General features: G+C 54.7%; 3 protein-coding genes across 3 annotated transcripts; all 3 read right to left on the minus strand.

Annotated features, from left to right (window-relative positions):
• Positions 1-2,370: 2,370 nt before the first annotated feature.
• HRG_08192 (uncharacterized protein) lies at positions 2,371-3,144 on the minus strand (the record flags this gene model as incomplete). Its single annotated transcript, XM_044866663.1, has 2 exons — positions 2,371-2,472; positions 2,521-3,144. 2 exons carry the CDS (start codon positions 3,142-3,144, stop codon positions 2,371-2,373), a joined length of 726 nt encoding a protein of 241 aa, XP_044718552.1.
• A 3,680-nt stretch (positions 3,145-6,824) lies between these two features.
• Positions 6,825-8,936, minus strand: HRG_08193 (uncharacterized protein; the record flags this gene model as incomplete). Its single annotated transcript, XM_044866664.1, has 1 exon — positions 6,825-8,936. One exon carries the CDS (start codon positions 8,934-8,936, stop codon positions 6,825-6,827), a length of 2,112 nt encoding a protein of 703 aa, XP_044718553.1.
• A 3,765-nt stretch (positions 8,937-12,701) lies between these two features.
• HRG_08194 (uncharacterized protein) lies at positions 12,702-13,052 on the minus strand (the record flags this gene model as incomplete). The annotated part of the gene is made up of 1 exon (XM_044866665.1): positions 12,702-13,052. One exon carries the CDS (start codon positions 13,050-13,052, stop codon positions 12,702-12,704), a length of 351 nt encoding a protein of 116 aa, XP_044718554.1.
• Positions 13,053-13,151: the final 99 nt, after the last annotated feature.

Genomic DNA, 13,151 nt, shown 5'->3' on the forward strand with positions numbered 1-13,151 from the left:
TAATCAGCTGCCCACATGCAGCTCATCGCAAGGACTCCGTATGCACTTCGTACTTACATTGTCGGTAACTCGTTACGCAAGGCGAGAGCTCCCCTCTGAGTGGACACATTGACCCAAGAAGGGAAAACGACAAGAGAACGTAACACAGAGCGTGCAGGTCATCCAGCCCTTTTCCAGCCGGGCAGCTTCGCAATCTCCCTGCCGCGAACAAGCTTTCCCCGGCAACGTGACAGCACCGCGCAGGCCGACTGGTTCTCTACCATGGCCGGGTAAGCGCAGCGGTCAGGGTACCAGCACCGCAAAGCCTCAATGACGGTTCCCGATGGCACGTGTATCTGGTTTACAAGTAATTCCTGTCAATTGCGCCGAGCACAATTCCCGATTCATATCACGGTATGCGGGATCCCGTCTTTGGCAAAAAACCCTCTTTTTCCCGCCCCCCCCTTCCCTCCCCCCCCATCCCCCGGGCCCGACAGGAGTGTGAGAGAAAAGGAGACGGGCTGAGGACATCTTCAGCTTGCGCCTTCGCCGCTTCGCATTTACCTACCCGACACAAACGCCACAGAGAACAGCTCGCGGGGAAATATTGGACGCTTGTCGTTGATGTCTGTCATTTTCCCGAGATTTCTTTCTTTTTCCAGATGGCTTTGGTTTAGCTTGTGCCGTCGCGGTGTGCGCCAAAGACCTCTGACCGCACCTCTCCTTTTTGCCCGACACTTTTGTGACAACTCAAGGGTGGCAAAGAAACAAGGAAACGGTCTCTCTGTGACGATTTCAAGTTGTGTAGCCGCATTAGTTTTGTCTCTCTTTGCTTTACCTTTTGCTTTTTCCTTGACTTCATCTTTCCCCACTACCCATGGATCAAATACCGACCGGCGGTGTGTCGACGCGTCTGCTACTGTGCCAACGTGTTACCTGAGCAAGTCAATAGCAACAGATCAATTTGACACAAGGTTCGAGGCGTTTGGGTTGCTAAGAGATGCCCTGATTCGGTATCATTCTTCTCATGCCCAACGGAATGTTAGCCGGGGCAAGATGCGTTGACGAACGTGCACGACAAGGAAGCAAGCCTCCTCCGCAAAAGGCTCTCGTCCTGTCTGTGCACGCCAAACCCAAAACATGGGTCCAGCGCCAGCACGATTGGCGAGCGTTCACGCATGCATAAGCGTTGAGAAATCTTGGTCCTGACCAACTTTGCACCGTGGACGACATGGTTCTTGGCCCAGTCCCAACCCTCCTCTTGAAGCAAGAGCAAGAAAGAGATGCAGTCACCTGACGGGAAATGGCGGAGCTTTGTATCGCCTTACTGCCAGCCACACCGCGCAGCTTGGCTGTCACTTAGACTAACATGCTCTTCTCCACCCCTGAATGTGACAGCTGCCCCATGCGCGGATCCATTCCAGGATGAGTGCGTGTCTGCGAGGTGGCTGGCCGCGGCGTCTGAATCAACCATCTCGTTCAGGGAGGGTTGCGGGTTCAAACCTTGATTGGGACCAACAGGAGAAAGGAGACGACTGGAGTGGCGGAGGAATGGCTTTAGGTATCCTATCAAGCCTATGTATGTACAAACACTCCGCTAAATACATCAAATCAAGCTCCGGATTCTCCTTGTTCTCCGACACGACCGGAAATAGAGGCGGATATGAGGCCCGGGCCGCAACCCTGATGAGACTCCATGACGACACCCTGCCCTCGAGAACACATGGACCACCGATGGATGGGTCTTTCCGCCAGATGCGTGAAGGTTGAAAGGGAAATTCCCTGTCATTCGTCAAAGCATCCAAGGTCAGGCAGGAGATAAAGAAAGCAACAAGGCTGCTTATCCAAAAGGCATCAGCCACGTGTTAGCCCGAGGAGCAGCGTGAGCCAACAATGGTAATAGTTTGGTTGAGAGCGTCGAAGGCATGACCGAACATTCGATTGATCAATTTTCAAGCCCAGCTCGGGCCGAAAGCTGGCTCATGGCTGATTACAGGATTCGAAGAGAGGGGCATTGAGCCTTGTCTGCTGAACGGGAAATGACTGCGGGTTATCCGGCCTTCAAATGGAGCCAGATATTCGCCGGGGGGGCGAAGACGGCCACGCGAGATGGCCATGGAGACTTCTTTGCATGGAAACGTGAAACGCGGCCGCATGCGTCAAGGGTATGTGTGTTGGCCGTCGACGACGTTGGAGTTGGATGTTCCCTACCTTCAAACAGGGATAGCTGGATGTTCTTCACCACGCTTCTTCTTCATTAGTCGACTCGAAGCCAACAGCGTCACCGAGGCTGATGGTGTAGGTTTGAGGAGGTAGCATCCAAGGCGACGACGACACAACATGGAGGTATGTAAACCGGGTAGCAAGCACCCTCCAGAGACATATCCAATCTCATTGAGGCAGCTTGGCGGGAGAGCAGGATCGGCGCATCTCCTCGTCGCGCCTCATGTCCGCAAACCACATGTCGAGGCGCAGCTTCTTGTCCTCGCTGGCCTGCAGACGAGCCTGGTAAGCAGCAGCCGCGGCAGCAGGGCGGCCGGCCCCTCCTTCGTGGTCAGCAGCCATGGTCCAGAGGGTAACGTGCTCGACAATAGCAAGCGTGGCGACGGCTCCAATCTCGGCAACGGGGCTGCGACGGTGCTGCCGCCAACACGCGGCCGCGAAGATGAGGACAAATGTGTCGGCGGCGTCGCTCAGCAGGTTGACGGCCAAGGCGCGGCGCACCTCGCGGTCGGAGCGGCGGTCAGCCGTGGCCAGCAGGCCGCCGAGCAGAACGTCGCGCACGCCCAGCAAGCCGCTGACCAGGAGCACCAGCGAAGCCCCCTCGCCACCACTGCCGCTGGCTCCGGATAGGGGCGGCGGCAGGTCGACGAGGCCCGGCAGCCCGAGGCCCAGCGCGGGAAAGGCGAGGAGGATGATGCCGCGGGCGATGTGCAGGGCGGCGAGGACGGCGATGGCGATGCGCTGTGCGCGGTTAACGGCCAGAGCGGCGGCGGTGTGCGGGGCCGGAAGTGGAGGAGAGAGTCGCCCCGGCTTCCGATCCGGAGCCCCACTTTCGGGCGGCGCCGCTGCCGCAGTGGAGCCGTAGCCGTAGCCGTAGAGAAGTGGGGTTGTGACGGAGGCGGGGGCGGGGGCGGGAGCGGGGGCGAGGGCGGTGGCGTTCATGGCGACCCGAGAACCCTCAAGGCTGCGCTACCAGGCGCTGCTTGCAAAGGTCTTGCCAACAAGACGATGCGAGATAAAAAATGCTCAGGGTCTCCAGGGCGTGCAACAGCGAGACCTCTTCTCCCAAGCTCCTCGGCACGGCTTCGAGCGCTGGGGGAGGAGAGGACTGGAGATGAGGTGGCTGCCGAGGAGCAAACGCGAGAAAAATGACGAGCAGGCGAAAGTAGAGCAAGATCAAGCCAGGAAAAGAAAAGACCAGCCCAGCCCATCGAGGTTTTCCTCTTGGTGCCCTTTTATTTTGTTCCCTGCTCAGTTTATCGGCTTGCTCTCCTTGGGAACGAAACCTCCGTCTCACCGCCCCATTCAAAGGCGAATTCTCACCTCCCCCCCCTCCATCTTCCTTCCCCCTTTTTCCCGGTACCACCAGAATGCCATCATCAGTGATCACCGTGCCGTTGTGACATGGGGGTGTCGTCACCACTAGCTCGCCTCGCTTCCCGCCAGGTCCTCCTCCTTTCACAGGTTCTTTCGAGGGACATGATAAATGCGAAGAAATATACCGAGAAAAAATAACCAACGGCGTACTTCTCTTCTCTCTTACCCTTCTAATATATTATAGACCTGTCTTCCTCCTCCCCGTGAATTCCTTGTTTAATCCCCGTGGCAACACAGAGATAGATAGGCGCACACACTACAATCGCGCCAAAACTAAAGGCCAACCAGTCACGGCTAACAGATGCTGTGGCGATCATGCGAGCCGTTTTGGCCTCTGCCGCTACCCTCCATCAGCCCCCACCGGCGGCTCTTTGGCCCCCCATCTCTTTTTTTCCCGAGTCTCTTCCTGTCTTTGCCTCTCGGATGCGACCCGTGATGCCATCCTCTTGTTCTCGCTCGACATAATTCGACCTATCTGTTCGTCGGAGCTGTGCTCTTGAAGCTGCATTATCGTCGTGGCTTTGGCTGGCCGCCTGTGGCGTTGACCCGGCTTCGTTTCTTCCGTCTTGTCTCTCGTCTCAGAGATCACCATTGCATGGTTGCGCCCCCCAGCTTCGCCCATTCGTGGCGTGGCGCGGCGCTCCTCTTTCCACGGCTCCATTGTCGAATGGGCGTTCCAGCTGCAACTGACGAGAAGCCTCGCTCGGACTGCGAGATAAGAAAAGCCCCCTCCCCCCTTGCGGGGATATGCAACACCCCCCGTCATGAGACAGACAAAAACGTGGGGGTGGGCAGGAGGAGGCGGGGATGCTACTGGACGGTACGCCATCCTTTCAAGGGTCAAGATAAGAGCCCGTTTCCCAGTCTGTCTTCACGTTCCCATAGAGGGAAAATGCCTCGTCACGCTGTAGCCAGCTTGTTGCACTTGGGTGTCACGCGCCATTTTTGGGGCCAGCGCCTTGAACAGATGCGGCTTGAGGCCTTGTCTAGCTATATCCCTTCCGCCTTGTTTGCGTGAGTGAGAGATCGACAACCACAGTATCATGTCCATCATGAGAAGAGCGACTTTTGCACATACAGTACACTCGCCGGGGAATTTCCCCAGGTTTTACTTATTAGTCGCTGATGGAATAAACATGCAATGCTTGACATGGCCCCATCGATTCTGGGATGCGAGCCTGAGTTAGGTGAGTAGCAAGCGGCTGACCCAAACCACATATAATAACTCATACCCTACAATAGATCGCCGTCTAGCTGGCTGCCGTAAGCCACCACCACCTCGGTCAAGCTCGTGGGTATGAATACGTAGGAGGAAAGGTGGTGAGGGGGACTGGAAAGCGGCTTTGGTCGATCGGTATAACAGTGTTATTATTAACCTTTCGATCGTATGACTTAGGCCGCCTCTAGCAATGTTTATTTCGCACTTTACTTCGTAAATTTACTTTAAATACTGGTTATTAAACTTGAAGTTTAAAATTTTTTAAGCTCTTTGAGGCACTTGGCTATAGCAACAAGCCCTTATTGTACACCTTAAACAATGGCTTGGAACATTGCTCATTTCTCTTGTTCCTTATATACCCATCCGTGCGCTTCCTTTGATGATGAGGTTGCGCGCTGAGGCGGCGATAGAGAAGATGTATTTCATCGCAATGCGTGCATCTCCACGAGTGCACCGCTGAAAATGAGGAACAACTTGCTCGCGCCACCGAAGAGTACGTGTCCACGAGGAGGTCTGATGGATTCTCTAACCGTGTGCGCCATTCGGATGGAATCTGTCAACCGAAGGCTGCTTTGCCGGCTGCTGCTCCGCTCCTTTTGCCGTAATAGCTCCCTTTGGTTGTCTATATTCTAATCCCATCTCCTCCACCACTCCCGTTAAGACTTTGTAGCCAGCAAGATGACTATCTCGTTAAGAAACGCTGGCGATGAAAGTCGTCATAGGCGTAACAGTCGCTTTCTTGTAGAAGATACAAGGACAGAGCGCGAGAAGGAAGGCAAACAGTGTGATGTCAACGCGGTGACTTTCTTTTCCCAATTGGCTGCTCTTTGACGCCGGCCTGGGGTGAGCTTGCCAAGCCCTCGGAGACTTGACGGCGGTTTCCATCACTAAGTTCGAACGTTACGACAGAAGGTCGCAATGAATGCCTCATCGTGGAGATCTTTGGCGAACATGTATAACAAGCACGTATGATTATTATGGTGACAACAAGGAATCAATTTGATGTTTAGGATGCGGCTCAACGGCCCTTCCCCACAGAGAAATGACGCATATCTTTGCCGAAGAACCTTGGTTGCTCGGCGGCCCACCTCGTTGGACTCTATTAGTTCGATGTTATCGGATCAGGTGCCTGTCTGGGTGCTGGCTCGAGACATTTTGGATGTGTAGAAGGTTAGACTTGGAGCGGCGGGGCGTTGAACGAAACCACCAAACTAGAAATCACCGCCTCACCGGGCAAAAGTGGAACGCTCCATTAGACGTGATACTCGTACGATTGTTACAGCTGATTCCTTATCTGCGCTGTCTAAGATTCCCCCGAGGTTGATGATCCTCGTTTGCCCTGCCTGGCAGAAACAGTGGGTATATACAGCTTGGTTTCACGACACAAAACAGGTCCAAAATACTATGATCTTCAGTCGACAGATCAGGCCCCAAACTGTTGTATGGGCGAACAGTAACAGCCGGCTCCCTCTTCCTGGACTTCCAAGTCGCTGCGTATTGCCATTGTTAGAATGCCTAGAAACTGGAGAGCATAAGCAGGCGATGGAGAACCTAGGCATGGCGTCCTATTCTTTCCCCGCCTTCTTTCCCTGTCTGGTGCCTAGAAGAGTGAGGTTTTGAAAGTGGAGAGACCTATAGATCAACGTCAGGCTCTGCAGAAGGTTGTGGTAGCAAACCTGTATTCTTAAACCGACAACATTCGATACTTCAAATCTTGTCTTGCAGATTCGAGTCAGTTGCCACTCACCAAGCAGAGGGCGAGCATAATCGACCCTCGTGTATGATGCCTTTTGGATCAGCTGCTTAGGTAGAGCCCCAGATGTGCCGTTTGGAGATGTCAAATTTCGTTCATGACAGCTTGGGCTGGATATGTCGCTGTCCATCTACCCGACTCTTGCAGGCCGCCAATTAGTCCAGCAAGAATAGCAGCCGTGTGCGAGAGCAGTAGAGCCCGACCCTGCGAGGCCGTTACCTGCACAAGCTCCTAGACTACAAGTCATTTCGACTAGGCACCCTCGCCGCATCGTTACCGCCCTCCCTTCTTCGCCCTCTTGCTCGCCCCTCTTGCAGTCTCTCCCCTCTCCACATTGTCGCCAGCCTTCCTCTTCTTGCGCCCCTCCTCCAGCAACTTCTTCATCCCCCCCGTTGCCTTGAACTTGGGGTTTGACGGGTCAATCGCAAACTCGTGACTGTCGAATACGGCATTGAATCGATCGTCGCCCACGTCCAATTCGAACCCTTGCTGGAGACCGCCCCGGCCTGAGCTTCCCTCGTTCTTCTTCTTCTTCCTCCTTGCCTTCTTGGTCTCCTCCTTCTCCGCCCGCATAATCTCGTTCATGTCGAAATGCTCCAGATGGTCAGCCCGATTCTCGTCCGCGCTCTCGGCCATGACCTTAGACAAGCGTGCTGCTTGTTCCGCCACCTCGGCTTCAGCCGCTTGGCGCGCCTCGCGCTTCTTGCGCCGCTCCTCTTTGCGCATAGACGTCTTGGACGGCGCGGCAGCAGGTTCGTCCGTCGTGAAGAACGGGTCTCCGAACCCTGCATCGTCCTCGGCACCCTCTTCCACTGCCATCTCCTCCTCGTCTTCACCTTGCGAGGGAGCCTCGCGCCTGGCCTTTGCGTCTTGTCGCTTCCTCTCTTTCCGTTCCCGCTCCTTGCGCTTGTACTTGTCAATGGTCGTCTCTTCTTGGTCGGGCTCCTTTGCCTTGCGGTCTGTAAGTGCCGGGGCAAACGTGATTTGCATCTCGCCGACGGGTCCGTCTTTTGAGCGACTCGACGCTGCTTCATCTGCCAGTCCAAGCGCCTCTCGCATTTTTTTGCGGGCGAGCTCCTTCTTGGTCAACGTTGGCTCGCCAGCTCCACTTCTATCGTCTTCGCCTTTATCCGCATCCTCCTCTTCGCCGTCGCTGTCGCTGGCGAGGTAGGCTCGCAAATCGTTCTCCTCCAGCTCGTTCCGACTCCCGCTGAATGCCCGGTTGATAGACTCCTTGCGCGATGCTTCTTCCGGGTGCATGTCCCAGGTCAGTTTCACCTTGGAGCTCTGCAGCGCGTTGGTCACAAAGTCCACGGGCTTGTATGAGTCGGGCACCGTGGAACACTCGTCCCGAGCCTCGTCATCAAAGGCGACGTCGTCGGGAACGAACCGCAGGTCAATCACGTTGGACGAGGACTGGTACTCGGTCCCGTCGGTCGCCTCGTAAATGTTCTTGGCTGTCTCTGGACTCGAGCAGACCATGACGGCGTAGTAATAACGCAAGCGGTCCAATTGATAAGAGCGCAACGCGTCGCTGTCGAAGTCTTGATCGTCGCCCTCCTTGATCAGCTCCTTTTTGATGTCCTCGTCCCCGCTGTCGCTGTCGCTGTTGGAGGCGTCGGAGTCGGAGTCGGAGTCGTCTCCCGGCTCATCCTTGAAGAGAGCCTTGGGAGGCCCTTCGACTTCTTCCTGCTGCATGCGCTCTTTGCCAAACTCACTAGGGTAGACGGAGATTTTCAGGATGCGCCCAGAGCTGGGCGGGATGAAGCTGGAGAAGAGGGCCATGAGGTCGGTGGAGTTGACGTGATCCCAGTCCAGGTTAACAATGGCCAGACGGCTTGTGACTTCGCCTATCTCCACCTCTGCGTGTTGGCCCTGGAGGCGCTGCATGTCGTGTTGCGCAACGAGGCCCACGCCGCCATCCTCTTGGTCCTCGTCGTCTTCGTCTGCCGACGAGTCATCGTCCGAGTCCGACTCTGAGGATGAGAAGCCGCCCTGGCGAGCGGGATCGTGCGCTTTCTGCGTAGCTTTCTCGTGTGCCGCCCTCAGCTCCCTCTGGACGAGCTCGTCGTCGTCCACGTCGTCCACGTTGTCGTCCTCTGCCTCGTCGGCAGGCTGGCCGTCTTGTTCGTCTTCTTCAGTTTGGTACAGCCTCTGGAGAGCCTTCTTCTTGGCGTCTGACTGGACTTTCCGGCCGTATCGATCGACCTTTGCGGTGGCGGTAAAGTCTTCATCGTTGAGCATGCCCGAGAATCTCTTGTCGATTGTCGTCTTGGTGTGCTTCTTGGACGGCAGGCGGAATCGAGGGTCAGTTTCGAAGCTCGCAAAGCGCGCATCGGCTATGCGGCTGGAGGAGGAACCCCCATCTCTCCTTTGCTTCTTCATCGGGCGCTGAGTTTTGCAGATTTGCTCCGCGCGCAATTGTAGGCTTGATGATGGAGGGGCTGCTGTGAGAAATTGGACATGGCCGCTTTTTTTCTGCCGGGCGGTGACGGTATCTCTGCCAAAGGCGGTGGGGTGATAATTGCCCAATCGGGAACATTGTCCAGGACTCGACTCGGCGTCTCTCGACATCGGAAACACTCCCATGTGATGCTCTTCCGATGCTATTTCTCGCTTTAAAGCTGTCACGACTTGAAGATGGGGCACGAAGGATATTCGAGCAGTCTTGACACCCAGCATGTGCCCCCCAGAAGCTGCTGTCCATCCATTCACCAGGCGCCGGATCGCATGGACGGTTCACACTCACAGTTGGATATATTGAATGAAGCCTCTATCCCGCCATGGAAAAGGTACGACATGCCTGTTGAGAACTGAGCCGGTGCAATGCATTAGACATTATTGTCAAGAGCTTTTTGCCCTGCCTGTGTTGAATCCAGTCTTTGGCCCTCAAACGCCAGCGGCCTCAGTCAGACTGGTCGGAGGCGATCACAGCCGGGTACGCATGACCAGGCCATGATTCTCCTAATGTCGTCGATCGTAACCCTTTCAAATGACGAAGCTGCTGAAAAGAGCTGCCTGCGTCTTGCAGACATATTTCCTTGCACAAAACGGGCATATATCTCCATCCGACAAGCTCGAGTCAAAGGCCAGACAGGATTCACTAGAAGGACTCGCTGCTATCCATTGGATAAGTGCCGTCGTGTTCATTCCGCCTGGTTGTCCAATGTCACGGATGCTCTTAGGATGTCAGTTGTTTCTATCGAGGCCCCCTGCATCCTGCTCGTCTTCGTTGTTTCCGCGCAGCCACTCCCCCATGGCATAATATACGTCGCCCATTCGAGTGGCGAACATCTAGCAATGTCCTTGGGCTCTGTATTTGCGCATTTTCCCAGAATATACACGGCGATCTTCGAATTCCTGCTGTTCTCTTCCATGGACAATGGCGTGTGGCCTTGCTCATCCACAGCCTCCAAGCTGGCGTCCTTGTCGGGCAGCAGCCGGACGATGGCCTCGTGGCCCTTGCGTATTGTGCAGAACAACGGCGTCGGACCGAAGTGGTTACACCTGGCATCCAATTCGGCGCCCCAGTCTAGAAGCAGCTCGTCGACGGCCTCGTACCCTCCCCACGCAGCTCTGTTCAACGGCGTCCTTGGTACCTTGCGTCCTTGGCTTCCATGTTGGCCCCCTTTTCCGTGACCTCTTAACGCCATATGGCTGCGTGGCTCTTTTCGGTAGCCAGCCACAACGTTCTCTGCCGGAAAGAAGGGGATCTGTTTCCGTCGACAGATCCAGTGTACACAAGCAGCCCGGAGACATTTTCGTGACTATTTTCAGCCGCCCTAAGCAACGGAGTCAAGTCGTTATTCTTCTTCTTTGCCAAGTCCAATGCGGCTCCATGGTCAACCAGGGGCTTCACGTAGACATGGCGACCGAGGGATGCGAAGTGCGAAATCGCTGTTATGCTATTTTCATCTCGGCTGTTGGGATTTGCTTCAAGTTCCAGAAGTGCGCCCACAACCTCGCTCCAGTCGTTTCGAAAGGCGAGAGGAAGCGCTGGCCGCAGATTCTGGGATCCAAGAGATCATTTCTTGATGAAGTCGAGCGCAAACAAAGCCTCTGTCCTGTGTTTGTCTCCTCGGATTGCGTCAACTAGTCGTCGATGGATGTGGTTAGATGACGGGTCTACGTATAGACCTGCGCCGAGCTTGGTGACCGTTTGCTTGACGTCTTGGTAACAGCCCAGAATCTCCATGAGCTCGAGATTTATCTGTTACTCCTGAGTGCCCCAGCCAAATGCATCGTTCACCCGATCAATACCTTGACTCAAGGATTCTCTCCTAGTAGAGTCAGTATAACTGGAAAGTGAGTGGCGATACAGCTTTCCGGTTGCCCGCAGCGCTCTGGCGAAGAAAGATACGGTGTCGGGCTGTCGCATAGAGAAACGCGAGCCGGCCCATCTCAACAAACTCTTCGCCCGATACCATTGCAACCTCTGGTATTCGCTGGTCACCTTGATTATGGCGTCGAGCAACTCATCGGCATCTGGAAGGGAAAGGTTATTTCGCAACGCAGGGTTCATGCACAGAAATGCGTCAGCCTGGATCCCAGGCAGTTCTGCACGAGTGCGTCGGCAAAGACTTTCATTGTGGTGCTCTCAAACCGCACCGAGCCGCCGCTCTTCGTATTAATATTTGCCTTGTCTTGAAGCGGGACAGTCGTGAGCGACCCAATAAGTGCCGAAAAACCTCAAGTGCTCAGATATCGAGCAACGAAAGTTCTGTTGTCGGAGGCAAGTACATTACTTGAAGCCTCTCTTTTTGGTAACCCCGCTGGTCTCCTGCTTCACCTGACACCTTAACTGATGAACCGCTGGGGTCGTTGTATTCTTTCACGGTCTCCTCAGAAGCGCTCCACTCGGAGTATCGCCTCAGCTGATGGCTCGATTTCCCGTCTTGGGCTTTCATGGAGAGATGCAATTGTTCGGGACCGGGCTTCCAAAGAGCTGCGAGTCCGCGAGTGCCCCCTCTGTGAGAGGTGAGGGTGGCCTCGCGATTCTGCAACACGCCGGCTCTAAGCTAGAGACTGATCTCGCCCTGCGTGCTGTGTAATTGCATCCTCGTCGCCGCTTCGGTCGACAGGAACGATTCTCGCGCTTGGAAACTTTTCAGCCGGGGCTGCGGACTTGACAATCACTCCGTTTGAGACGCTCATCAGAGATCAAGGCCCAAATCCAGAAGCCTAGAATCGCCTCCAATTACGCAGAGTTCGTAAGCCATTTGCCCTGCGAGGACGCTGCTGGTGGGTAAAATCTAATGTCGATGGCATGGGGGTTACGATTTATTGGGCACCTCGTCTGCCCTTCCCCCGAAACGGTAACTGAGATCCGGAGCCTGAAGCCGCGAGGCTCCAAGATCGGCTCCGTCGCCACACTGCAGATGGCAGCGGCAAGGTCTCGAGCTTTGGATCGGACCTTGACGTTGGCTTTCTCCGCCCAAGCCTGAGCTGAGCTCGGCATCCATGGCGGAGATTTGACCGATAGGATGAGCAAGCCTTATGCGTACACGAAGCGTCTTTTCAAAGTCCACGAAACTGCGTGGAGTGACGTTTGCTGGAGGAATGACGAAGCTGATTAGCCATTTATATCTTTGTTTGTTCTCATTTATCCTTCCAAAACGGCAACCACCTAGATAGAATCAAAAATCCCCATCAAAATACAGGTTAGTGATAGAAAGCGCTGTTGCGCCCACCGAATCGGGCGGGACCTGCCGCCGCTTTTGGTGGTTTCGACAGTGGGGGCCGGGCGCTGCCCGCCAGGTACAGTGAGTGGTTGGCAGCGGTTAGGTACGGTGGCCAAAACTCAAACAACACAAAATCACAACTTGGAAACTAATAAAGCCACTATATTTATAGGGGATAGCCACTATAAATACAAGAGAAGCTCACTATAAACATGGGGTATAGCCCAGAAAAAAGTGCCAACATCTCAACCATCTCCCCAGCTACTTTAAAACTGGCCGCTTCCTCGATATATATGATTTCGGAGCAATAACCACAAAAACTCGCCAAGTTCACACTTGACGTCTCTTATCTCAATGCATGTCCCTCTGAGTACTACTATTCTACTATGCCCTCCAAAAAGTCCAGGTCAAAACAAAAAGAAAACTACACGCGGGAACAAGCAAAAGCCGAGAGGGCATCTCTAACCTCCTAACTGTTATACTCTATCACCTTGGGCTCTCTCGACCTCGGTTGGCCGATCCATTGATCGGCGCAGGAGAGCGCGAAGTCCTTGAAGTATCGAAGTTCAAAATCTCGCACCCAACCTTGTCTCTGAAGGCGCTGAATAGCATTCATCACCCACGTCACGCAGCTCTGTTGGGGATCCATGTCTTTGCCCGGTAGGGGCACACTCTCAAAAAGAGTACTGACCTCAGCGATCGTGATTTTGTCTGGCACCTGTCCGATGATAATGCGTCCAAGAAGTTTGGTGCTGAGTGCGGGGTCAACGTTATCCCTATGATTGAACCACCAGTTCATGGTAGGATTTACCATTCGCATGGTGGCGGTGTCCAGATAGCATTTGTCGGTAGCTTCGTAAGCCCAGCAGTCTCGTCCTCGGCTAACCTGGGGCGTGATGATTATGCCCCAATGGTAAGC

This window comes from Hirsutella rhossiliensis (genome assembly GCF_020360975.1).
Source record: "Hirsutella rhossiliensis strain HR02 chromosome Unknown scaffold00009, whole genome shotgun sequence".
Lineage (NCBI taxonomy): Eukaryota > Fungi > Ascomycota > Sordariomycetes > Hypocreales > Ophiocordycipitaceae > Hirsutella > Hirsutella rhossiliensis.